This window comes from Mixophyes fleayi, chromosome 1, assembly GCF_038048845.1.
Source record: "Mixophyes fleayi isolate aMixFle1 chromosome 1, aMixFle1.hap1, whole genome shotgun sequence".
In the NCBI taxonomy this organism is placed as follows: Eukaryota; Metazoa; Chordata; class Amphibia; order Anura; family Limnodynastidae; genus Mixophyes; species Mixophyes fleayi.
Window position 1 is genome coordinate 26600126 of NC_134402.1, and position 27777 is coordinate 26627902.

Sequence of the window (27777 nt, forward strand, 5' to 3'; positions counted from 1 at the left end):
TGTACACTGACTCAGCTGCATGCATCTAGCACCCAAGCACCCAGCAAAGATGAAGCACCCTGCACTTAGCTGGCTATGTCTCTGCTGTTGGTTCCTTCTCATCTCTTTCTGTGTCACAGGTAAGCAGGTGGGATGGATGAGAGAGATATCTAGGGCATCTTCTGTCAACAGACAAAGTGACAGCGTTCCACAGAGCGACAATGTATCTTTGTCATTCCACATAAAACTTGTGATCCACGGTGCTTTATTGACATGTCACTTTACACATCCATTGCCAGAGAGGGTTTGTTAATATATTATTTTCCTAGCGTGACTATTCTTGTGCTTGTCATGTAGGCAAGATAGTTTTTGATTGTTTAAAAGATGCATAAACCTACAATACAATTTGTCTTACATAAAAAAGCTACTAATAGCTATATATGTAAAAAAAAAACATTCATCAGAACAGAAGATATGTAAAGTTGTGATTGTGGGGGGAGATATTTCTCTATACACAGCAGACTTCCTGTCAGTAATACAGTGAATGGACACCCGGCCTCTTTTTAGCTGGACAGAAATGGTCCAAAGCTGTTACTTGGTCAAATCGCTGAATGACAGGATCCATTTCCGTTTGGATAGATCCGGCCATTCGGCTGAGGAACCGGTTGACATATGAGCCGTTTAGTTCGATCGCCAGATGACCAAACGCGCAGATAGTGGCTGACCGGAGTTACTGACATCGCGGAAAAATATCGGACCGATTTTGGTCTCATTCTTTTCAGACATGCTGATAATTTTGGGCAACCCCTATGGAAATATAAGGCTTATCTGCAGGTATCTCTGGAGATATTACTGAATGTACGGCTAGCATCAAACTCTTCTCTTTCTTCATAGAACAATAGTTTATGCTCAACTTCTTCACAAATTTAAATACAATGTCAAATATCTCAAGTTCTTACAAGGTATAGCAACTTTTAATGATATATATTTGTGAATGTTATCAGTACCTCTTTTAGATAAAGCAACATTTGCTGTAGGTTTAATGGGCCTCTAAGTAGTTGTTTGTATCTCCGGAGGTAGAGGAAAGTGTTTTATTTAAGGAGGACACAGAACCATTTAGGATATGGAAGGAATGGTGCTTTTACACAGCAAAATATAATACATTTGCACTTTGTAAATAAAGGATTATAATTGTGAGATGGGATGATGTTTACACTGTCAGAATGTTTTACAATTGGAAACAGCTAATTTAGTTCTTGCATCCGTCGAGTTTATAATATTGAGTTAAATTGCAGACCTTAAATTGCACTAAACTGCAGCCCAAAGACAATGTATTAGTATAAGTTGTACTTGCAGCAATATTGCCCAGAATTAATGCAATATGTAAACTGTCACTTTACTTCAAAATAATCACTTTGATATTAAGTTTATATTTAAGCTCCACAGAAATAGTCATATCGAGGCAGTGCCAGAATAATTATACATTTATCATGAATGTGTAAACAGTTTAATTATTGTTTACTAACAGTTTGGGAAAACATTTTACAATTTTGTAGAAAGATTTCTCAAAAAGTAAAAACAGCATCTACCACAGATGAGCTTTTAGTCTACGGTGATTTTTCTATGATGAGTTTAGAATGGTCAAAAAGATGAAATGTTTTTTTTCTTTTAAACTAATTTTCGTTGCTAATGTACAGAAATGTGACTTCATCTGTGCAGATGTTTCTGGGCACATTTGAAGGTTGACAAGAAAATAATGTGCAATTTATCCGTAATAGTCAAATGAACGTTGGTTCCATTTGTTTGTTGCTAAAATGAAACTTAAATGAAAACGTCTGTTTGTCTGATAAACCCTGCTTACATCGAACAGAAAAAAAATATGTTTTAATTTAATCAGTTTATTTTAAATAGTCATTTTTGCTGTCTATGAACATGAGTCGATTACTCCCACATTGGGCCTGCAAAAACTGGGCAGCTGTCATTCTGAAACAGAATGAAAACCCAGAAGACATTGTCTGTGATGTTGCAATCAGACAAATATATCTCTGTGCTTAATAGAGAGATCACAAGGCAACAGAGCTCAGCATTGTCTAGGGGGTATATTTACTAAACTGCGGGTTTGAAAAAGTGGAGATGTTGCCTATAGCAACCAATCAGATTCTAATTATCATTTATTTAGTACATTGTACAAAATGCAGCTAAAATCTGATTGGTTGCTATAGGCAACATCTCCACTTTTTCAAACCCGCAGCTTAGTAAATATACCCCCTAGGTATTATAAGAATACAATATGCAGGGTAATTTCTGCAGTTTCGAAGCCTTAATGAAACTATGTATATTTTAATAGGAAGTTGTTATTTTAACAACTAGGAAAGAGGTTAAAAAAAGATGAAACTTGATCATCTAGAAATTTGTGATTTGTGTGAATTTATTGCGCAATTTTGTTACAGACATAATAATGGTGACATAGAATTACTTCCCATTGTTTTTTAAGGTTTAAGAGTGATCATTAAATTGCACTTGTTCAGGATTTGACAAGCGTTCATCTTTAGAACGTTGTTACAGCAGAAATCATTGTTGCAGGATTGGTTTACAATAATAACGTTTTCAAGTAAGCAGTTTATTGGTAAATCAGTCACTGCCAGAGAGGGAATAACAGGATTTATGTGGATTAACAGTGTACGGGAACCTTGTTACGGCTCTCGGTATCGGTATCATCATAATAGACAGTAAAAGCACTGAAGGGCACATGTTCAATACTAGCAAACATTTATTCTTCAATGTCTCCCATAGATTGCAAGTTTGTCTGTATTACCCAGTATTGTTTATTACTCTGTTTGTCCCCAATTGTAAAGCGCTGCCACTATATAAATAAATGATGATGATGAATGTCTAAACATGAAGGGGCCTTTATATATATATATTATTTAAGTTATAAATATGTGTTTATGGCCAAATTGTCGAGGATGGTGGAGCCCAAAAAAATTCTTGCCGGCTTCCCACGGCCAGCAGGCCTCCAACTGCACAGCCTTGTTCTAAAGCAATAATAACATCCTCCCTCTTTATAACACCAGCATAAAACACAGTCCAAAGCTAACATTATAGGGGGGTGGTATTATAATATAATGGATTAATACAGCGGAATATATTTTTGTGCAGACAATACACCTGGTGGTGAATTAGAGTGGCTTCATAAAGTGCAGATCATTTGATATAAGAATACTACAATGGCTGTAACACTTCAATTGTGCATCACGGGCCTGATTTTGGGTTAGGTGCATATCCAGATAAACAGGGCAAATTTGCGCATGGATAAGCCATGTTGTGATACAAGGGGGGGGTGCGAATGTATTATTATTCTTTGCACGCAGGGGATGTAGAGCCTGCTCCTGCAGGAAGCACACGAATACTGGGCAGCTTTATTTTTATTGTTACGCTAGGAGGTGCCTGACACCCAAACTCTAAATATATCCATACATTTTAATTTTGCCCCCCCCTCCTCCCCGAAGTGTAGCATGTTTTTGACAAGGTGCGAATTTGCACTTTCTACCTGAATTTACTCCTGACTCTAAATCAGGCCCCATATGTGTTCTAACTGGAAATGTTTGTATAGTATATCTTCTAGTGCAAAACTCCACCACTCACCTTCAGATCTTACACACCGGTCTTATAAGACCAGGAGATACACCACACATGATGGGGATTTAGTAAGGAATCTTCATTTAGTCAGTGGGAAGGTAAAGGTAAGCCTTGGAGAAGCTCTGTGTGCTGACAGATATCAATAAATGTGGGTCAGATGTTGCTTTGTAGAAAAAGATAAAGGAAGAACAAAACAGAATACAGTAGTAAAGTATAAGACATAAACACATAAAAAAGTAGTGAAGGAACAGCTGCACAGAGAAATAATACAAAGCACAATAACTGCAAAAATGCACACCAGCAAATAAACATAAATACTATGTTAATAGAAATACTAGAAATCTATATCTATGACTCATGTAGTAATCTGTCTTCAAAAGTAACATAAAAAGAAAACCAATAATAATGTTGTAATAACAAATAAACATTCTGAAAGTGCAGAGGGGGCTCACAATTCACTTACATGGACCTCCATAGAAAAGTGCCCAATATTATATCGCCTGACACACAAACCGTAGACTTAGTATCTCCGTAGTATAGTTATTGAAGGTGAAGTAGTTTCAAAATGTAATGAGGAGCGCAATAAATTCTGCCGACAGAATATATCTATGGACATACAATAATATACAAAGTAAAAATTGGGCAGTTAAAATAAAACATATTATTTTTTTAAGCTCCAGAGTGTGTGTTTGTGACATTCCAACACTGAACAGAAAGGGAGAATTATGCTCAATTTCGGCAGTACTCTATGGGGCCCATTCAATTAGCCGCGCAGTTCCATAGTAACCTTGCGGCTGTGTATCTGAGCACGTTGCCGGCATTTATGGTAATGAAAACTTTGCTCATTTGTGATGGAACCATTATGAGTTATGAGCAAGAATGCGCAAATATTATTACCTACAACATCACGCAGTAACATTGTTATTGTGGAACCTCACGGCTAATTGAATTAGCCCCATTATAATAAATATTGGCTTAGTGAGAGATGCCAAACTTAGACTGGCCATTAAACTTACCAGAGGATCCAGCAAGCAGCATAAGCAAACCCACTGGTAGAGAAGAAAACATGGGAAAATTGAGTTTATTTTCACAATTTTTTATATTTTGCAAAAGAATTTCCACATCATCTCTATGTTATATATTATTCTGTGTTTACCGCAAGCTTTGGCAACCTCTAACACAACTACAAAGAACATGTTGTCTACAGTACCGCTGAGTATAAAGTGCTTTGTGTATTATTCTGGAATCAGAGGTGAGAACCTGTAGTTAGATATCCTGATGTTCTTTATCGTCATCACTGTGTTATTGATACATTTCCAATATCTACATCAACACCATAAGTGAATGTTTATCACAGCCTTGTGATTTTACTCTAGTACCAGTTACTTTAGCAATATTTCCAGCTAATTGTGGATATGATAGGCTGAAAACTCATAATCTATTCTTAATTTCCTATTTCAGCCCAGGTACCACTTTGCACAATAGTTCTGTCTTTGTGTTATTAAATAGCAAAGAATCCATTAGCCAAGAAATTGCTTATTGTGTTGGTGTTCTCTTACGTTACGAACACAGCAACCAAATTGGTCAACGATTTTGCCACGTGGGGGCTCGTCCTAATTAGTTAAGATTTCATTGTGCATTACACAAAATCTCTAAAAATGTTGAGCCTCCTTTTTTTGTGCTTGTGGGGTCAACATTTGACCCTGAAGTACAGAAGCTGGAAGCATTGCTACAATCCGGTAGCTCAGTGTGATTCATGAACAACCACAATTGTGACTTTTTGGCTACCTGGCCAAATTTCTCACTGATTTGGTTGTTTGGCAACTAAACCAAACAAGTCCATCACAAAGTGTATAGTGTGAGTTTCAAGGAAACGCTCAGCCTAATTTACATTTATATTAGATTTCAAGATCATCTTCCAATAAGTATTGCTTAATGTGAAGATATCTAAAGATAAGATACAATCCTTTCTTTTTACTTTAATCATAGTATTCATAATAGTTCAGTAAGTAAAAGATTATAGGGTCTTGAACTTAGTGGACTGCACCATCTTGCCCAGTTGGTGGTTGCATTGCAGAAAATATGGTCTAAAGAACTTGCAATCAAATAGCATTAAGGAAAAACAACAATTTTCCGCAGGCTGTAATATCATCAACTAAACCATCAACAAAACAAAGCTTAAGTAAACATCTGTAATGTGTCCTGTTTTTTATCATTAAATCTAAAACAAGTTGCTGAGAGAGAATCTCAAAAATCAAAGTTTGCACTTCAATAATGTTTTTCTAACTAGTTTTTAGCATGACAATATCACACTGTCTCACTTTGTGTTACATATTTTGACCGTTAGTTCTTAAAAAAAAACTAAAACTTATATATGCATTTTTTATAATTTGAAGAACAATCAAATCATTGTGCAAAATATTGGGCAGCATACCAAACCCAAATTTAATATGCATATTAAAAGTAGGGGTGTCCTAAATACAGTGATTTGGGATAAGAGCAGGACCAATTCCCCAAGTCTCAAGTACAGTGCTATGGATTCTTATTTTTCTTATTATTTTTTATATTTTTATAACTGATTTATATTGTTTACAAGTGATTTACATTTAATTATTGATTGATTGATTGATTTTTATTGTTTTTTTAATTATATTTTTCTCGTTTGACTCCTATCTATAATATACTACTCCTGTATACAATATTGTGTGTCTCCTATCTATAATATACTACTCCTGTATATAATATTGTGTGACTCCTATCTATAATAAGCAGCCCTTTCTTCTTCTGTAAGTACCACTTTAATACCATGTTCGTGTACATTGTAGGAGAAAATTATAAAAAAGTACAGTTTGATTTTGGGGCTGGACCCTACGTCTTTTCAGAACCTAGCAGTAATGCTCTTACCTAAATGATATTATTTCTTATTTTAGTTCAGTATGAATGTGCATCAAAGGTCATTCAGAATATAAATACAGTTGGCTGAAAACCAAAGTATTAACCAGAATTCCGAGCCAAATCCAGTTTATTATCAAAGAGCATTATGTAAGTGCTGTACAGCACATTGTAACGGGTTGGAGGAGACATGCCTGAAAATGACATGACTAGTTGTGATTGGATCATTATGGGGCTCACAGATTTTTGGGGCAATTGCCCATATCGGTGCCGGTGTGGCCGACGTAGGTGTCTGTGTTGCCTTTTATGTTTCTGTCGTCGTACAATCGTGGCTTATATTGAAGCGTTTTTTAGAGAGAATATATCAGCCTGTGTAATTTTAAATAGCTCCATTTTATGCATTTGGGTGAACCTGGCTTATTGATACGGAACTCCTACTATTTCTACACACTTTTAAAGGGAATCAAACATGAAAGATAGATGAGAATTATTTTTATATTTGTTGATAAATGGACATACATTTGATTTTTTGGGGATGACACCTTTTTACCTGACATCATGGCGGTCCACTGATCATATCATGGTGTTGACTGGGTAATGTGAAAATATTTGTGCTAACAAACCATAAGCTGGGGCGAAACATTCCATCTCCGGGTCCATGGTAATTTTTTTTTTTTCTTTTGGGGGGGGGTGGGGGGGGGGGATTTCAGCGATGTTGGTCCATCGTCCTATCTCGAGGTCTCCACTCCGCTCTCCTGACCTCTTCAACTCTGACCCCATAGCCACCGACCCCCCCATTCCCCCCGCTCCCCTGTAGTTCTACCCCTGATATACTGACTGCAATAAGTGCTGGAATTCAACAGTAAAATCAGGATTTACATTCAGTTGCCTAGATTTGGCTAAAAGCCGTAGGCTTAACCAGAGCACTGCGCCATAACCTGGGTGTGGCACAGCTCTAATTTTAATATCAAATAACATTAATAAGGTGACTAGCACTTGCTATATAAATATATTGTAATGGGATGGAGAAGGGGCCTTTCCTGGCTCAAAAATATCCATCACCAACAAAGACAATGTGGAGGTGTGAAGGAGAAGATAACCGTATAATACACAAGTGATGTTAATATATGTATAATATATGTATAAACTTCCGTAACTTATATAAGTGCAAACAGTGAGTTCTGACAAAAATTGCTTATAATGGGTAAGTTCTCCGGTTTTCATTAGGAAAAGTTGTATATTATGAGGAATAACGCACCATGTAATATAATTATGGATATAAGAGGTCATCTGTAATCAGAGCGTTCCACCTATAGCGTTATGATTTTATATTGTAAAGCGCTACGGAATTTACTGGCGCTATATAAATAAGTGTTGATGATGATGATTATATGGTCATGGATCATTTAAGTGACTTCTAATATCTATATAATTTACAGTAGGGAGTTACTTATTCACAGCGGCACAAGATTCCGGGATCGATGTTTGTTTGTTGGTGTTGTAATTCCCAGAGTGCTGTCATATTACATAGATGTCAATAACTGACGGAAATAGATCTATGGTAAATATTAGACAGAATCAGAACTAAGTATGATATCCATCCAGCCCAGAGAACAAACGGAGGGGAACGGAACAGTTGTCTTCACATACGGAATAAAAGCAGAATCCTGAGCATTCTAACCAGGCGTCAGGACAATGGAAGTGGTATAGGTGCATTTATCCAAATATACAGAATAAGAAGATATACAGATATTATTTACAGGAGTTTACACACATATAAACATCATCTGTGTATTATAAAAAATAAATCACAAGAGGTCAAGTATTTTGGAAATTGTCCATATACATGAAACAACAACTTTAGTACAGAACAGAACTTGTAAATATTAAACAAAAATAAAATAACTTCTAATAATGAGAAAGTCCCTGCAAAATAGCTACTCTTGTCAGCTGCCTCATAGCTAGGTCGTCCCAGGGAACCCTCACCATTATTCACCATGAATCATGATTGACGTATGAAAAACAAAACTCAGGGGTTCCATGAATGTGGGAGAAACTTATCTTCCTAACACCCAAACCCAGATAGGTGAGTAACAGCGAGTTCTCACTTTCTGTATCATTGTAAAATAGCAACAAATTAATACTTTTGTGTATATTGTAACATGTTCAACTATTGGCAGAGAATAATCTTCTTACAGCGTTTATTCCTCTAAGACATGTACTATACAATTGTACTAACATACTCTACTAACATTTATTTTTGTCTCCCTCTTTATTTCTGGAGTGGCGTATAGATATCTCTAAGCACAAGAAGATATTACAATGACTTTTGCTAATTTAGAGTTCTTTAATGCATGCACTTATTAAGCACATTTGCCGTGTGCTGTAATGTTTGTGGCTCTGTATGTAAAGTTGAGTCTTTTGTATATTTACATCCAGAGTTGAAGCAAACGACAGTTAGTTGGTGGAGCACACACAGACCAACACTGCCAATTGGATTCTCGGGCAGATCTGAAAATAATCTCTATGGCTTTGCTGGGATCATTGTCAGGCTAGCAGATCATCTGGGTCAATTTGCTGATTGCCCATAGCAAACAATCATATTCTAGCTATCGTTTATCTGGAACATTCTAGAAAATGCTAGAATCCGGCCTCACCACCTCCACTTTTCCTCTGCTGTCATAAATTACTTTTTGGAACAGTAAAACAAATAATTAAGCAACACAATTAGTAAATACTGTTTTTTGTTTTTTTATGTTTTTTTGAAAGAAAAAGTTTTGTCAAACGCCATGTTATATTACATTATGTCCACCAATCACATCGCTTTCTGGATGAAATTCTTACCCCGGTCAAGTGCTGGCAACGGGGGCCATCTTTGCTACCATCTTGTTCCTATACTCTGTAAATATATACGGTAGGTAGATGACATTTCTACAGCAAGCAAACTTGTACAGATCCAACTGCAAGGAAGAGACAATGTTAGGGCTCTGTAAATAGGTTCCTGCTGACAGTTTTACGAACATTTACTGACAGACAACATTTTTACTGACACACTGCTATGTAATCACACAATCTCTGCATTAGAAAGTAATAACAGCATATTTAAAGAGAACTAGGTACAGCGCAGGTACAGGAAAGGTTTACAGGGTCTGAAAATCATTAGTTTGGTAATTGTACGATTATTTACTGACCTATATTTGTTTGTGTTGATAAATGTCACTGCATTTATACTGAATGTCAGTAAATTTTCTAACAGCTGCCAATCATGGCAATAGTTTCATTTTTATAAATAGGTCATTCAGCATTTGTAGCCTGGAAGTGGGTCCCACAACGCACCTTCACTTGCCCATGTCCACTAAATTAAGATAGCGCTAAGATGCTCTAAAAATGGAGACTCATTCAGGGTTTAGCTGCAACTTCCTGAATACAGCTGTTGTTACACAGGCTAGAAACTCACATACAGGAGATGCATTCACATTGACAGGTGAGTATACCCCAATACAGCTATATTGTGCACAAAATCTACTATTTATGTAAATGCTGACACATAGTGATTTATGTATTGGGTTTTTATTTTGTTTCCACGTATAAGGAGGTAGCGGTTGTACAAACAGAGTTTTTTTTCTTCTATCTTATTTCAAAGTTACATAATGTTTTTGCACAACGTAAATTAATATTTTTTAAGATAAGTTAATAAGTGTAATAATACAGAGAAAAGTGAAAATATGTGAAGTAATGAGGGTGTTCCAGTGAGCCAATGACCTATACAGGTAACTTTTTCGAAAGACAAGTAGATTTGTGACATTCTGTGTGTCTCGCCCCATGAAATGCCTTTACGTTTTCATTAAACAAACCTAATCCTGCAGTCAGTGGTCTTTTGGATAAGTGTGGAGTTTCTATGTTCTCCCCGTGCTCAGTGGTGAAAGTAGGGGTGTATACGGTGGTATGTCATACTGTCACTTCTCCTACTGCCTTCATTGTAACACGATCACATTCCAGTCACTTACATTATATATACAGTATATACAGTGGTAGAAGTGGGGTGTATACGGTGGTATGTCATACCGTCACTTCTCCTACTGCCTTCATTGTAACACTATCACATTCCAGTCACTTACATTATATATACAGTATATACAGTGGTAGAAGTGGGGTGTATACGGTGGTATGTCATACCGCCACTTCTCCTACTGCCTTCATTGTAACACTATCACATTCCAGTCACTTACATTATATATACAGTATATACAGTGGTAGAAGTGGGGGTGTATACAGTGGTATGTCATACCGCCACTTCTCCTACTGCCTTCATTGTAACACTATCACATTCCAGTCACTTACATTATATATACACAGTATATACAGTGGTAGAAGTGGGGGTGTATACAGTGGTATGTCATACCGCCACTTCTCCTACTGCCTTCATTGTAACACTATCACATTCCAGTCACTTACATTATATATACAGTATATACAGTGGTAGAAGTGGGGGTGTATACGGTGGTATGTCATACCTCCACTTCTCCTACTGCCTTCATTGTAACACTATCACATTCCAGTCACTTACATTATATATACAGTATATACAGTGGTAGAAGTGGGGTGTATACGGTGGTATGTCATACCTCCACTTCTCATACTGCCTTCATTGTAACACTATCACATTCCAGTCACTTACATTATATATACAGTATATACAGTGGTAGAAGTGGGGGTGTATACGGTGGTATGTCATACCGCTACTTCTCCTACTGCCTTCATTGTAACACTATCACATTCCAGTCACTTACATTATATATACAGTATATACAGTGGTAGAAGTGGGGGTGTATACAGTGGTATGTCATACCGCCACTTCTCCTACTGCCTTCATTGTAACACTATCACATTCCAGTCACTTACATTATATATACACAGTATATACAGTGGTAGAAGTGGGGGTGTAAACAGTGGTATGTCATACCGCCACTTCTCCTACTGCCTTCATTGTAACACTATCACATTCCAGTCACTTACATTATATATATACAGTATATACAGTGGTAGAAGTGGTGGTGTATATGGTGGTATGTCATACTGCCACTTCTCCTACTGCCTTCATTGTAACACTATCACATTCCAGTCACTTACATTATATATACAGTATATACAGTGGTAGAAGTGGGGTGTATACGGTGGTATGTCATACCGTCACTTCTCCTACTGCCTTCATTGTAACACTATCACATTCCAGTCACTTACATTATATATACAGTATATACAGTGGTAGAAGTGGGGGTGTATAAGGTGGTATGTCATACCGTCACTTCTCCTACTGCCTTCATTGTAACACTATCACATTCCAGTCACTTACATTATATATACAGTATATACAGTGGTAGAAGTGGGGTGTATACAGTGGTATGTCATACCACCACTTCTCCTACTGCCTTCATTGTAACACTATCACATTCCAGTCACTTACATTATATATACAGTATATACAGTGGTAGAAGTGGGGTGTATACAGTGGTATGTCATACCGTCACTTCTCCTACTGCCTTCATTGTAACACTATCACATTCCAGTCACTTACATTATATATACAGTATATACAGTGGTAGAAGTAGGGTGTATACAGTGGTATGTCATACCGTCACTTCTCCTACTGCCTTCATTGTAACACTATCACATTCAAGTCACTTACATTATATATACAGTATATACAGTGGTAGAAGTGGGGGTGTATACGGTGGTATGTCATACCGCCACTTCTCCTACTGCCTTCATTGTAACACTATCACATTCCAGTCACTTACATTATATATACAGTATATACAGTGGTAGAAGTGGGGTGTATACGGTGGTATGTCATACCGTCACTTCTCCTACTGCCTTCATTGTAACACTATCACATTCCAGTCACTTACATTATATATACAGTATATACAGTGGTAGAAGTGGGGTGTATACGGTGGTATGTCATACCGCCACTTCTCCTACTGCCTTCAATGTAACACTATCACATTCCAGTCACTTACATTATATATACACAGTATATACAGTGGTAGAAGTAGGGGTGTATACGGTGGTATGTCATACCGCCACTTCTCCTACTGCCTTCATTGTAACACTATCACATTCCAGTCACTTACATTATATATACAGTATATACAGTGGTAGAAGTGGGGTGTATACGGGGGTATGTCATACCGTCACTTCTCATACTGCCTTCATTGTAACACTATCACATTCCAGTCACTTACATTATATATACAGTATATACAGTGGTAGAAGTGGGGTGTATACGGTGGTATGTCATACCGCCACTTCTCCTACTGCCTTTAATGTAACACTATCACATTCCAGTCACTTACATTATATATACACAGTATATACAGTGGTAGAAGTAGGGGTGTATACGGTGGTATGTCATACCGCCACTTCTCCTACTGCCTTCATTGTAACACTATCACATTCCAGTCACTTACATTATATATACAGTATATACAGTGGTAGAAGTGGGGTGTATACAGATGTATGTCATACCACCACTTCTCCTACTGCCTTCATTGTAACACTATCACATTCCAGTCACTTACATTATATATACAGTATATACAGTGGTAGAAGTGGGGTGTATACAGATGTATGTCATACCACCACTTCTCCTACTGCCTTCATTGTAACACTATCACATTCCATTCTCATTACATTTTTCCTACTGTCGCTTTATAATTTCCACCATGACCACTGCCTGAACTTGTGTGAGTTTCCTCTGGGTGCTTTAGGTTTCCTCCCACAGTCCAAAAAAACGTACTGGAAGGTTAATTGGCTTCCAGTAGGTTAAACCTAATACATGTGTGTGTGTCCGTGTGGAAAGGAATATAGATTGTAAGCTCCACGGGGGCAGGGACTGATGTGAATAATTAAATATTCAGTGTAAAGCACTTTGTAATATGTAGGCGCTATATAAATAAGAGGTTAATAATAGGGATTATAGGTTTGTATAATGTTAATGATTTTCAGGCTTCTTACTCTTTGATGAATATGGTACTAAATGTAAATAATAAAATTATAAAATAAAATAAAAAACAAGTTCTGCCCAAGAATGTTTGTCACAGAAAAAGTGTTTAATTGCCACCAAAGTTTCTTATACGTTGTCATTTATTAACTTCTCAGATTACTTTTTACACATTTAAGGACACAAGGGGTACATGGTAAAGAGGTATAGTTATTAGGTTTGCTTCGTAAATATTTGTACATTATAAGGGGATCACAGTGCTTGATAAATATTTTTGGAGCTAACGGGGGATGTAGTACAATTTACAGACATGAGGCTACTTGGTAAATTTTATATATATGAAGTGATATTTACTAAACATTTATAGACAAAAAAGGTACTTGGTAAATATAAGGAGATATTTAGTAAAGATTTAAATACACTTAATAGGTGCTTGATAAATATAAGGAGATACTTTGTGAACATTTATTCACTTAATAGGTACATGATAAATATAAGGAGATACTAAGTAAACATTTATAGACATAATATATAAATATAAGGAGATACTAAGTAAACATTTATAGACATAATATATAAATATAAGGAGATATGTAGTAAACAGTTACAGACATAATATATAAATATAAGGAGATACTAAGTAAACATTTATAGACATAATATATAAATATAAGGAGATACTTAGTAAACATTTATAGACATAATAGGTACTTGATAAATATAAGGAGATACTTAGTAAACATTTACAGACATAATAGGTACTTGATAAATATAAGGAGATACTTAGTAAACATTTATAGACATAATAGATAAATATAAGGAGATACTTAGTAAACATTTATAGACATAATATATAAATATAAGGAGATACTTAGTAAACATTTACAGACATAATAGATAAATATAAGGAGATACTTAGTAAACATTTACAGACATAATAAGTACTTGATAAATATAAGGAGATACTTGTAAACATTTACAGACATAATAGGTACTTGATAAATATAAGGAGATACTTAGTAAACATTTACAGACATAATAGGTACTTGATAAATATAAGGAGATACTTAGTAAACATTTACAGACATTATAGATACATGATAAATATAAGGAGATACTTAGTAAACATTTACAGACATAATAGGTACATGATAAATATAAGGAGATACTTAGTAAACATTTACAGACATAATAGGTACTTGATAAATATAAGGAGATACTTTGTAAACATTTATAGACATAATAGATAAATATAAGGAGATACTTTGTAAACATTTATAGACATAATAGATAAATATAAGGAGACACTTAGTAAACATTTATAGACATAATAGGTACATGATAAATATAAGGAGATACTTAGTAAACATTTATAGACATAATAGATAAATATAAGGAGACACTTAGTAAACATTTATAGACATAAAAGGTCACTTGTAAACTCTAATGGATGCATGGAGGTATTTGCTAAATATTTGAAGACTTATGGAGATACATAATGAACATTTGTAAAACTAAGGGGACACTTTGATAAAATTTAAAAGCTTAAGGGTATTTTCAGTAAAAACATCAAAGCAAAAACACTGTTTCATAAACATGATTGGTAAAACGAGTATTTGGTAATTGGGGTTCCTCTTTATACTACCCCTATTTATACCACCAGGTATATTCTTTGCACAAAAGTGCATTGAAGTGAATAACTCCCAAATAGTGTCACCCTTCACTCTTACCATATCACCAGCCTTAGCCTGTGATTTAGGCAGGAGTCATTAAGTGGAATCACTATACCTGACATTACAGATTAAGGGCTAGATTTACTAAACTGCGGGTTTGAAAAAGTGGAGATGTTGCCTAGAGCAACCAATTAGATTCTAGCTGTCATTTTGTAGAAAGTACTAAATAAATTAAAGCTAGAATCTGATTGGTTGCTATAGGCAACATCCCCACTTTTTTAAACCCGCAGCTTAGTAAATTTAGCCCTAAGTATAGATTTGGTTGCATTTAAACCAGTGAAAACACATATCAAACACAAATACGTTTGACGTGTGACTGCCTTACTCATGTACGGGAAGTCATTGTAAGTCACTCCAATGCATTTATCTTGCGTTAAATGCATTTAGTAGAGCAGGCAGCGTTCGTGAAACCGAAACACTCCTGAATGTAAATAACATCATGAGTGGGTATGGGGTCATTGGAAACTATGATTTACGTTTTCAGACCCGTTTTCATGCATTGTACTTCTGTTACATATACTAGTACAATGCACATAATTGACACCAGTCCGTATGAAGCCATAAGGGGCACTTGATAAACATGTATAGACATAGGAGTGTAGAGAACAATACTTTGCTCTACACTTCCAGCCTACTATATAATAATTTATAGGAATACCTAATAAAGTGCCCACTAAGTGTATATTTTTGCTCAGTTGTGACTTTTAATATCCATGACAATAATTTACAGTAGAAGGAGCGTAATTTACCAGTTATCTTATGAACATTGAAGTGATGACATTAGAACTGACTTTATACATATATAATTTATAGCATTTTATACATATATCTGCATCACTTGTGAATTATAGCAGTATAATCTCCAGTATATGTGTTACTTGTGTTATATGCTACATATTCTTCTCTTTCTTTTTCACAGAAATTCCTAAATTTGGTACAACATTAAGTCAGACACCAGTTTCTACAATTGAATTAGTTAACAATAATATAGAGATATCCTGTACCATAAAGGGAGAATCCATGGACAACCTGCGACTCTTCTGGTACAGGGAGACCAACAAGAAGGGAGACTTGGAGTTTATCGTAAGTGCTACAACCTCAATGGACAGATTTTCCTATGGCACAAACATCAGCGAGAGTCGCTTCTCAATAAGAAGAGTCAAGTTCCAGAATTATTTCACCTTGAAGATAATGAATCTGAAGTTCTCGGACATTGGGGTCTATTACTGCATGGCAGAGATGGCGTCAAAAGTCTCCTTTGGAGATGGGACCAGATTAAGTGTCGGTAAGTTGATAGTAATTGTTGGATAACGTGGTTTCACAATATTGGAGCTACACTGCAACATTTAAAGTCTCTGAGTTCCTCAATAGTCCCAAAGTAATATCTGGACACATAATAGGGAGAGATTCAATAGCCAGCGTTGTGGCGTGTGGACATTGCGGTAGGAATCTCCGCTCATTTTTGCGCATCTCTATGGGGTGCGATAAAAAGTGAGCAGAGATTCCTGTAGAATCTCCAACACAAGGTGTCTCCGTGGACATTCCGAGGACAACTTGACCCAAATTGAATGTTCCCTATAGGGGCTCATGTAGAGTTGAACTTGCATCTGTTTTTATTTGCGTAAAATATACATACGCATGCGACCCAAGAATAAAGTATTCTTACATCCTCGTGCAAATTCTAGCACATCTTACACTTCCGACTCCATACGCTTGGCGTTCTAGAACTGGGGTGGGGAGGGGCTGGTAGGCGAAGGCCGAGTACTGTAAGGTCATGTACATGTCACTGAGACTCAAGTAACCTGGACACATAGGCAGGTAAACCTGGCAGGAGCTGTATCTCTTGCGGGTGCTGTGAACTGGTGCAACTATGCCCAATGACAATCATGACTATTAGGAGCACTATTTAGCAGCTTGACCCCTCCAGCTGATAATACCTAAATCGTTATTGTAGCTGCTATATTATATGATGTTGCTGCCATCTATTTGCATTACTTAATTGAGATTTCCATTTGACAAAAGATTCCCATATGATTTTTAAAGGGAAAAATAACAGATATTTTCTATTTAAATTAATATAATTTGTATTTGTGTGTACAAACATTGCGGAACAGGTGACTTACAATTTATTACTAACTCTCCATACACTAATCCTCACTTGTGCATATGACACTTCATTAGATTATTATGTTATGTACAAATAGGATAATCGACAGTATGTAAAATGTGAATGAATTTAGATAGTTTCCCCATCAAAGCATCATCTGTTATTCACTTACATCAGTCCCTGCCCCGTAGGAGCTTACAGTCTAAATTCCCCAAGATACACAGACAAAGAGAGAGACACTAGGGTCAATTTCATAGCAGCCAATTAGCCTACCAGTATGTTTTTAGGGTGTGGGAGGAAACCCACCTAAGCATGGGGAGAACATACAAACTCCACACAGATAAGGCCATGGTCGGGAATCAAACTCATGACCCCAGTGCTGTGAGGCAGAAGTGCTAACCACTGAGCCACCGTGCTGCCCCTAGCAGTGGGAGAAGTGGCACAGTAGAGCTTATCGCCGTATACCGGCCCACTTCCACCACTGCTGTTAACACTGCCAAGTCCCTTCTTTATGTTATTATATAAACACTTGTTACTCCTGATGCAAATGCCAATGCTCCATTGAGCAATGTTTGCCTATATGAAGCTTGTGTCACGGGTTCAGGCACAAAACCCTTACACAGCACAGGTTACCTGGTAATGTCCCTTTCCAATGTTGAAGCTCTAGGCAAACACCTTAGTTAGCCTAATGGATGCACCAGCCATGTATACAACACATAGTTAACCTTACAATCTAGTATCTTGGAGATAATTGAGATTGGAGAGGATATATAAGCTGGACCTACACTGTTATTTGGGAATCCCTTTATCATGCCTGCTGGGGGACCAGATCTGTCCATCTGACTAACCACATGAATGGCCAAACTGCACAAACATTTGGTGATCATGTTGAGTGACCACTAATGTGGGTGGTCAAGTTGGACATATCTGGTCCCCCAACAGTCAAGATAATTGGCAAGATACCCTCGGGCCTCATTAGTGGGATTCCCCAATAACCCTACACATGTATTAGCTGAATCCTTTTAATGGTTTTTAATCTTTCTTGACCATCAGAAGAAGCCCACACATCATAATATGCTCTACGTTGGCCAAGTTGGCTGATGAAATTTCCATGTGTGGCCAGGTGGTGGCAACAAAGTAACTGATAAGAAGAAGTTAAAGCAAGAAGCCATTTGGGCAGCACGGTGGCTTAGTGGTTAGCACTTCTTCCTCACAGAACTGGGGTCATCAATTTGATTCCCGACCATGGCCTTATCTGTGTGGAGGTTGTATGTTCTTCTTGTGTTTGCGTGGGTTTCCTCTGGGTGCTCCGGTTTCCTCCCACACTCCAAAAACATACTGATAGGTTAATTGGTTGCTATTAAATTGCCCTTAGTCTCTGTGTGTGTGTGTGTGTGTGTGTGTGTGTGTGTGTATGTTAGGGGATTTAGACTGTAAGCTCCAATGGGGCAGGGACTGATGTGAATGAGTTCTCTGTACAGCGCTGCGGAATTAGTGGCGCTATATAAATAAGTAGATGATGATGATGACTCAGTACTTATTTAAAAAAGTACTCATAAAAGCTTTGAATATCCTTAAAAAACTAATATAATTTTATTCTTTTCAGTTGAGACTCTACCTACAACTATACAACCAATGACAAAGAAGACACTTTGTAAATGTACCAAAGCGCCTTCGTCGAAGTCTAAGAAATCAGGTAGAAGATATAAATGAACTTTTCTTGGTTGTCCTTTAAATGTTTAATAGAGATTATTGTGAGGCAGGGAGGTCGCTGAACTAGTAGTGTAAAAAAATTGTTGAATTAGGTCATTTTATACATATTGACTTAAAGTTGATATCGCCCTGTAATCTCTGTAATGTCACTAAGATTTTATATGTAATGATTATTGACATGTTTATATTGCGATTAAGGATATCCACACATGTTTTATTTTCATTTGAATAACCCCACAATTTGTAATACGATGATTGTCAAACTTTTCTGCCTTATCCTTAAATAACAAGAACATAGTAAAGTTGTTTCTAATCTATATACTTGTTTGGCTGGGGATTTCGGCATTTCAAGTGAATTAGAAAGATGCTAGTCTGGTCTCTCTCTATCCATATAAACCATACATGCCAAATTTTAAGATTTCTCCCCCGGGAGATCATAGCCCCACCCCCACCATAAAAAGCCGAAATTCACAGCATTGAATTGAGGGGGCGGGACTTAATGACACGGATAAGCCCCGTCCACTCAATTCACTGCTGGGAATTTCGGCAAATGCGGGAGCTTTGCCTACTCTTCCGGGAGTCCATGAGGACTCCCCAAAATTCGGGAGCCTCCCGGGTATTCCGGTAGAGTAGGCAAGTATGATATAAACTATGATAGAAATCAATAAACGAGGCAGATGCAAATACTCTTATTCTTACTTTGTTGCAACAATGTGAATGCACTTTGTAAAACAGTTAACCCTAACGGAGTAGCTGGGAAGTTTAAATTAGTAATATGTTTCAATTGTAAGACATTAGACAATTCAGTAGACAATTTTTGCAAGTCATGTTATCATGGGGGATATAAATAAAATGTGGGCATCTCTTCTAACACACAGCCGCGTTATGACACATGTTTTTTCAACCTTTTTTATTTTGCTTTAGGCTGCAGTGAAGCTATCTGGGCCCCTCTCCTAGCGTGTGCTGTTATTCTGCTGATAGGCCTGTATTTATTGGTGTCTTACACATATCGTAAGTTTACGTTTTATTATTTGCTTATTCTATATGCGATTTCTGCACCCTAGAATGAAAATATCACACTACCTTCCCTACCCCAATATGACTAATTATTGTGATAATACAATTCCTGTGTGTTTTGGAAACCCATGTTCCATAAATCTTACCTAGAATTAATATGAGCTTATTATAATGCATAGAAAACTAGATAAGTGACTCTGAGTAGTTACCTCTATATACGGAATGAGAGCGGATCGCCTTCAGCATTAGAAACACAGAATAGAAGAAGATGTGTCTTTGTAATTGTAAATGTCACCATATTCATTAAATATAACTTTTTAGATTTTAACCTAAAATATTGCTCAGTTTCTGTGTAAAATCAACAACAAAAGTGAGGGGACATCAGGACAGTCATTATGACAAGTAGCATTTTTGCATGCTTGAAGCTTTTTGTTACATTAGGCAAAATAAGTCTAGAAACGCGTTTCTTCGCCAACGCACTTGAGCGCGCTTGGACTGGAGTTGTGGGCACATTTTGCACCCGGCAGATTTTGAAATTCGGAACTCTGTAATCAGGGACAATTGGATATAACATAACCATTGGTTAGAGAGAATATTTTGGAATAGAGGCATTTATCTCAAGAATATATTATGTATTTCCTCCACCATAAAAAATTTACTTCATGTCTGGTTAACAAAAAACTTTGAATCTTTCTCAATAAGCAAATGAAATATATTGTTTTATGCTCTGTCCTAGGTGTGTACAGGAGATCCCACATTTACTTCAGAAAGCAGTAAGTATGTTTGTGTTTGTTTGCGGTGACAACGTGCTGTGAGATAGATGTGATAACCGGCAGTGTGACCACATCACACCACACAACAGCAACAGCAAACACCTTATCTACAATGTGCTACATTATATGAGCATCTTGATTAAATCTGCTTTTTGGGTTTTTTTCCTCAAGTATCTCTAAGTCTAATCGTAAAAGAGTTCCCCAAAAGTTGCACGTTATCCAGTGCTCTCTTTTAGTAAAATTGTCCCTATATTTATATAATATATATTTATTGTCACTTAATAGAGCTTTGGGTCTCTTTATTCGGCCTGTATACTGTGGCATAGTGTCTACCAATGTCTGGAACTATCATTTATTTAGTACATTCTACAAAATGATAGCTAGAATCTGAATGGTTGCTATAGGCAACATCTCCACTTTTCAAACTCGCCGTAAAACTCTCAGCTTGATACATTTATTCCCTGGTGACTGAGAAGGACACAATATACGAATAATGTCAGAGTCACACGATCTATGGTTGGCAACATTGTTATTCTGGAAGACAGTCTCCAATCAGCAACAGGAGTTCAAAATGATCACTAATTACCATTAAGTAGCACATGACATTGACTTTGCTTTCCAAGGGAATGACTGCACCCAAACCATGCCAAGAAAATGCACCTCTCGACATTACAGAGCCACACTCTGAGCTGTAGAGTGCTTGTGATTGGCACTCGCTAACCCGCTGAAGGATGACTCATCCGACCATATTGACTTCCTCCGCTGCTCCATAGTCCATAACTTAGGCTCTTTGCACCACCGAACAAGCAAATGTGCATTGCTTGGTTAGGATATGCTGCATTGTGGATTTTTTTAAGAAACAGGCTGCACTCACCACAGGCTAAAAATTGATCGGCAGTTGTTGCTCATTTGTTTTACTTTGTTCTCTAAATAAATACACCATGATCCTTTAATATGCGCCTCTGTCCTCTGTTGCCCTTTGCTGATAATTTTCCCCTTGGAGTTCCATGTGGAAATGTACTTAGACAACATTGCTCATGAAATATTGAGCTGTTGTCATGCTGAAGCTTCACTTAAACTACATTGTTCTGTCACATATAAATAAAAATGAATTACCAATTTGCAAAGCAAAAACTCACAGGAAATGATATAATTTTGAAAATGAAAGTCAGCTTATCTGACAGCTGCTGAATGATAGAACAGTTAATCGCCACTGTAATCCATTGTTATCAGCAAGTGTCTACCATGCTGGAACTTCACCAACCAACGACCTGATCCGAGGACCGTGTCGAAGAAATGAGATCGGGAGAAACCAATATTAAAATACAAATTCATTTGTACACTTTGACATAATATCCGCTTACATATAAGTAAACAAAACCGCATCTAAAAGGTACAGATAGCCCATGCTAGCCTATGTCATCAGACTGGAACCAGAAGTAGACCCTTGTAAAAGGTTTTTGCGTCCAGTCTGAAATGCGACCGTGCATTCCTAGACCGTCAACTGCATTACTGAGATACTTTTCTTTATCAATAACTCTTGTTCAAGATGAATTAGCACTATTTTAATAGTCAACATGCAAATCTCATTGGTTAAGAGGCTTGCAACAAATTAATGTATTTTATTTTAATATCAATAATATATCATTAATACCGAAATGAATCTAATCGATTGTCAGTAATAAAATCATTACGCGTTTATTAATATTATTTCATTAATCGCAGCCTGAGTCTGTTTTTACCACTTTAAATAAAGACAGATCACCACTGTGGCCCTAGAATGTTCCAACACATACGTCAACACTTTATTTTTTATTTTCCACTTTGGAACATTTTAATGCTATTAGTTAATTAATACTATGCTCTAACAATCTATTTTTATGTTGCCTAAATGTGTTGACAACACACTGATGACCACAAGAAAAAGTTGAAAGGTAAATCTCATATTCTGTTCGACAATTCGCAACCAATGGTATTTAAACATTTTCTTTCCTCCTGTGCTCATCAGCACGTTAGCAAAATGTTTAACAAACTTTAAAATAGATTACTAATGCTAATTCTATTAAAAAATATTTCAACAAGGAAAATGGAAAATAAAGCTCTGACAAAATATTAGGAACATTTTGATGGGTCTATAATTGTGATCCATCTTTTTTTAAAGTGCATATTTATTGAAGTTATCCAACCCAATGCCCAAGGAAGAAATTGTAAATAACGATTGTTAAGATTAGAAGAGTTTTGGATCCATAAATCCATCCAGCTGGCCAACATTTATTTGGTCCTTTATCTTAAATATTTATTTTTTTTAATGTAATTTATGTTTTATTTTATGATTTTATATACAGTATATTTTTTTATGTCAATTAATTTACATATTTTTTTTTATAAGATTATGAAAACTCATTTGTGATATAAGGTTTCAGTAATGTTTACTTGTTTTAAATAAAACTTGTCTTAAATCAAGTTTTTTAAATATGTTTTGCTGAAAATTGTAAAAATAGAACCAGGCTGCGGTCAACTAAGTAATAATAAAAAATATATGATTTTAGTACAGTTAATTAAATTTGTAATGAATTATATATTAGTAATATTAAAAGTAAATATATTGAGTTGTTGAAAGCAGGCCTGTGCCTTTAAATAAGTGAGATTTGCTTGTGGTTTATAAAAATGGTACTAAAACAGATTGAATGAGAGCCAAAGGACTATGGACCTCATTTAGAGTTGGACGCAAAGTCCGCGTAAGAAGTGTAGAAGTGGGAGTGTGCCGCAACCCCAGTTGCGTCCCACTCTTAATACCCTACCGAGCTGCGAGCAGTTCCTGCAGCTAGCTAACGCTTGCGCCACCTAATTCCTGCGGCACCGGTTTAGCCATTTTTTGACGTGTGTTGCGTCTGTGCCTCACTACGACTAGGATTTGCTTACATGGTCACGCCTTCACAATTCCGCGTTCCGCCCTTTCTCTCGTAGCGAGTGGCAAGCTGTCGCAAGTGTTAATTGCATCCAAGATGCAGTCGGATATAGTGCTTGCTGCAAATGCGTGATAGTGGTTTTTTGTTCAATGCGGCTAAAACGGACTTTGCGTCCGACTCTAAATAAGGTCCTATATATCTGAGACCTCATCTGGCCTGGGTGTGACACAGTGGAATGCTGCAACTTTTTCCATTAGTCTACTTCTGGTGCTGGTATTGCAACATAGCTTGGCCTGTTTGCACCTATAAATGCAGTTTTGTTTACTTTTATGTAAGTAATTATTATATCCAAGTGTGCAAATAAATTTGTATTTTAATATTCCATATTTAATTTCTTTATCTGAAAGCTGGATATGCTGGTGGCAAACTATATGTTCTACACAGATGTGAAATGAGCAGATTTAGGTCCATTTTGGTGACATACATGCTAGGTACAGACCCAGTATTGTGGCTGGGCTGAAGTATAGGATTGCAAGGTATCCAATGCTTTCTGGTCAGCAGCTGACCATCCCAATTACCAGATTTCCGGATCTGCCAAAGTTAGACTACATTTTCTTCTTGGATACCCGCACAGCAATGTTGAATGTATTTGATATAAGGCAAATTATCCTTGTACGATGCTATTTTAAAGTGTACATGTATGCAGCGTACCAATGTGCTAGGTGCTGCCTGACTAATATTCATGAGGTCTGACTAATATTCATTAGATACTGATTCCTAGTGAATTGATAGATAAACTAATATTCATGAGGATGTAACCTAAGAAAATGGATGCCTTCACTGTGTGCAGGTTAGAGATGCGAAACCTCAGGACCACAAGAGGTGTCAGAGAATCTGATTTTGGGGTCCCCTGTCAGCTGTGACTATATTTTGTAACTGGAACTGTCTCTTTTGGAGTCCAAAACAATAGTACATTGACAGCTTGACCCAGAACAATGGGACACTGACACTCCTGGTCCTGGAACAATGGCACACTGAATCTTCTGGTCCCGGAACAATGGTATACTGACACTTCTTGTCCTGGAACAATGGCACACTGACACTTCTGGTCCTGGAACATTGGCATACTGAATCTTCTGGTCCTGGAACAATGGCACACTGACAATTCTGGTCCCGGAACAATGGTATACTGACACTTCTGGTCCTGGAACAATGGCACACTGACAATTCTGGTCCCGGAACAATGGTATACTGACACTTCTGGTCCTGGAACAATGGCACACTGACACTTCTGGTCCTGGAACAATGGCACACTGACACTTCTGGTCCTGGAACATTGGCATACTGAATCTTCTGGTCCTGGAACAATGGCACACTGACACTTCTAGTCCTGGAACAATGGCACACTGACAATTCTGGTCCCGGAACAATGGTATACTGACACTTCTGGTCCTGGAACAATGGCACACTGACACTTCTGGTCCTGAAACATTGGCATACTGAATCTTCTAGTCCCGGAACAATGGCACAATGACAGTTCTGAACTTGGACCAATGGCACACTGACAATTCTGGTCCTGGAACAATGGCACACTGACACTTCACAGAATAAATGCACAATGATACTCAAGGTCCATGGACAGGGTACATGTCATGTCAATCTATAAAATATCATTATATACTTTGCCTACAAGATTTTGAATGTAACAATGACGGTATGCGGTGATATTTTTTCAAAACTACTGCAAAATAAGTAAAGGAAAAGGCATCTTTCATATTTACACTTGTATTGCTCTTTAATTACTTTTTTATTTGTTTTCAAAAATAATTGTTACTAGAAATAAGACATTTTCATAAAATATAATCACGCTATTACTTTATTTAAAGATCCTTTATTGACAAATGTGGTTTTCCTTTTACGTATGAATTATCTTGCATTTTTTTTCCACAATTATTATTTTCTACAATGTTTTAGTTAGTAAGAGAAAGCATGAATCTCACAAGAACTAATGTACACAGCGGTAGTCACTTCAGCTTTTAGTCCCTTTGTAAAGAAAAAAAAAGTTTTAGTTCCACTTTGCAGTTGCTGCCACTTCCTTAAGACAATGACATGTGTCAACGGCAATTTGAAAGTAATTTTACTTAAATGTTTAATTATTTCACTTTTGCAAAAATGAAAGTATGAAATTTTAAGACTTTCTAGACAAGTAGTTTACTGCCTATGTAGGCAAATAAATTTGATTATTATTTTTTTTTTTTTTTCAAAAAATGCTGTTGTCTTGTGTTGGTCAACACACTTATATTCTTATAAATAAGGCATCTAATGTTGTATATTACTAAGGAATTGCAATCTAAAGAGCTAGTATTTTACTATACCTGTTGGTTTATATTGCAGGTACATACTGTACTGTAATCTTTTTTTCTTTACAATATAAAGTAACCACATACATCGCAGACATTCGCCACGTCTGAAATGTTTAACATGACATCTGCCTACCCTACATCCACGGCATTAACCAGATCAACGGGCTTCTTTGCCACAAACCAAACATGTTGGCGTTAAAGCACACCTGTCAGATTCTGCAATACTTAGCAGGCATTAAATATGCACATTTTGGGCATTGTTCGATTTAATCGATTTTGTTTTGTTTCTATCCCTTTTCAGCTCTCCGAGATAAGCAAACATATCACTGTGTTTCATGAAGACTTACAATAATTGTTACAACATGGACTTCTGTGACGATCTCTGTGTATATATGTAGAAAAATATATGTTTATTTGCTTCGTACTCCAGAACATGATCTGTAAGGAGGACAAAGAACCAAACAATACGCTATACAAAGAAAGACAAAACAGCATTGGAAGAATTCTGGATATTCACTCTCTCATCTATCAGTCGGTAGAGGAACCTACATGGGACTGGAGCACTGTAAATACAGTACTAAAATGTGTGCACTGTGCTAACAAAACAATGTGTTTTTAAATCCTGTTTTGTGTTTATGTTGTCTTCAGTGGCTGAATCTATGTATCTATAAGTTGTAAAATATTCAACAAATAACTCTGCAGGCTCTCGCTATAATATTACATTTATTTTGGTTGTTATACTACAAGTGTCTTATATTGTAAGGCTTCTTTTTACATTCCCTGGTATGATAACTGTTCTTTTTGCAGTATTTACATTAATATTAATTAGATTTCTGCATCCACACAACAAAATCTCTATGAATTTTCCTTTAAGGTTCCTACAGACGATGCAATATTAGCAGCAATATTGGCAATTGCATGATATTAATGGGAAAAAAAAGTAATCTGATTGTATCGGTTTGGATCAATATCAGGCATGTTACAGTCAGAAGATACCCAGTATTGACTTGTGTGTGAGAATCATTTTTCAAACACATTTACAGGCTGCAATGTGTTATAAAAGTAATCCACTCTCGGCCCAAGTGCAGGACAGTGGGTCTCGTCCAAACTGAACCACCCACAAGTGTTATTAAACAGGAAGAATGAACCTCTCACTAAGCGGTCAGGCTGTGCATCAGGACCGTAATGTTTGTGGACAGTTCTAAGCTTTGTGACCATACTGTGTGTCTGTGATTAGCACATTAAATAGGTATTTATATCTTTCCTTCATGTTTCGTTTTCATTGAATACATGGGAGAGGAGAAAGACTATAATATGCCCTCATTTTATTATTTCATTATGGAAAAAAATATTTGTCTGAATAATTAATAATAAAGGTTTTGCTGTTTAAAAAAATATATCAATATTTGTCAGGATTTGATATGATTGATTAAGATAATGAACAGTACTAAACTTAAACAATTTGAGGGTAGATTTGCTGCTTATTGCAACAATATCAACTCCTTTGAACTGCCACAGTATTTTGTTAATATCGCAAATGTAAGGTTCCCTGCAGCTAAAATGCAATTTATTCTGATTTGACAACAGGTGAAGTATTGCATACTGTGAGAAAATTCTGATGTTTGACATTGTATGTGCCCTAGTAATTT

At 36.6% G+C, this 27777-nt stretch overlaps 1 protein-coding gene across 1 annotated transcript; it reads left to right on the forward strand.

The window, feature by feature from the left end:
- On the forward strand, positions 1-27488 carry LOC142104089 (T-cell surface glycoprotein CD8 beta chain-like). Its single transcript, XM_075188567.1, has 6 exons — positions 1-119; positions 16166-16531; positions 18960-19049; positions 19991-20077; positions 20820-20856; positions 26430-27488. The coding sequence occupies exons 1-6, from the start codon at positions 20-22 to the stop codon at positions 26440-26442; spliced, it is 693 nt and encodes a 230-aa protein (XP_075044668.1). The 5' UTR covers positions 1-19; the 3' UTR covers positions 26443-27488.
- Positions 27489-27777: the final 289 nt, after the last annotated feature.

Bases quoted from the DNA above. Each gene is read 5' to 3' on its own strand.
- LOC142104089 (XM_075188567.1), top strand. From the start codon at position 20: ATGCATCTAGCACCCAAGCACCCAGCAAAGATGAAGCACCCTGCACTT. The intron at 19,050-19,990 runs GTAGAAGATATA...ATTTTGCTTTAG, and splicing joins GTCGAAGTCTAAGAAATCAG to GCTGCAGTGAAGCTATCTGG. The intron at 20,078-20,819 runs GTAAGTTTACGT...GCTCTGTCCTAG, and splicing joins ATTGGTGTCTTACACATATC to GTGTGTACAGGAGATCCCAC.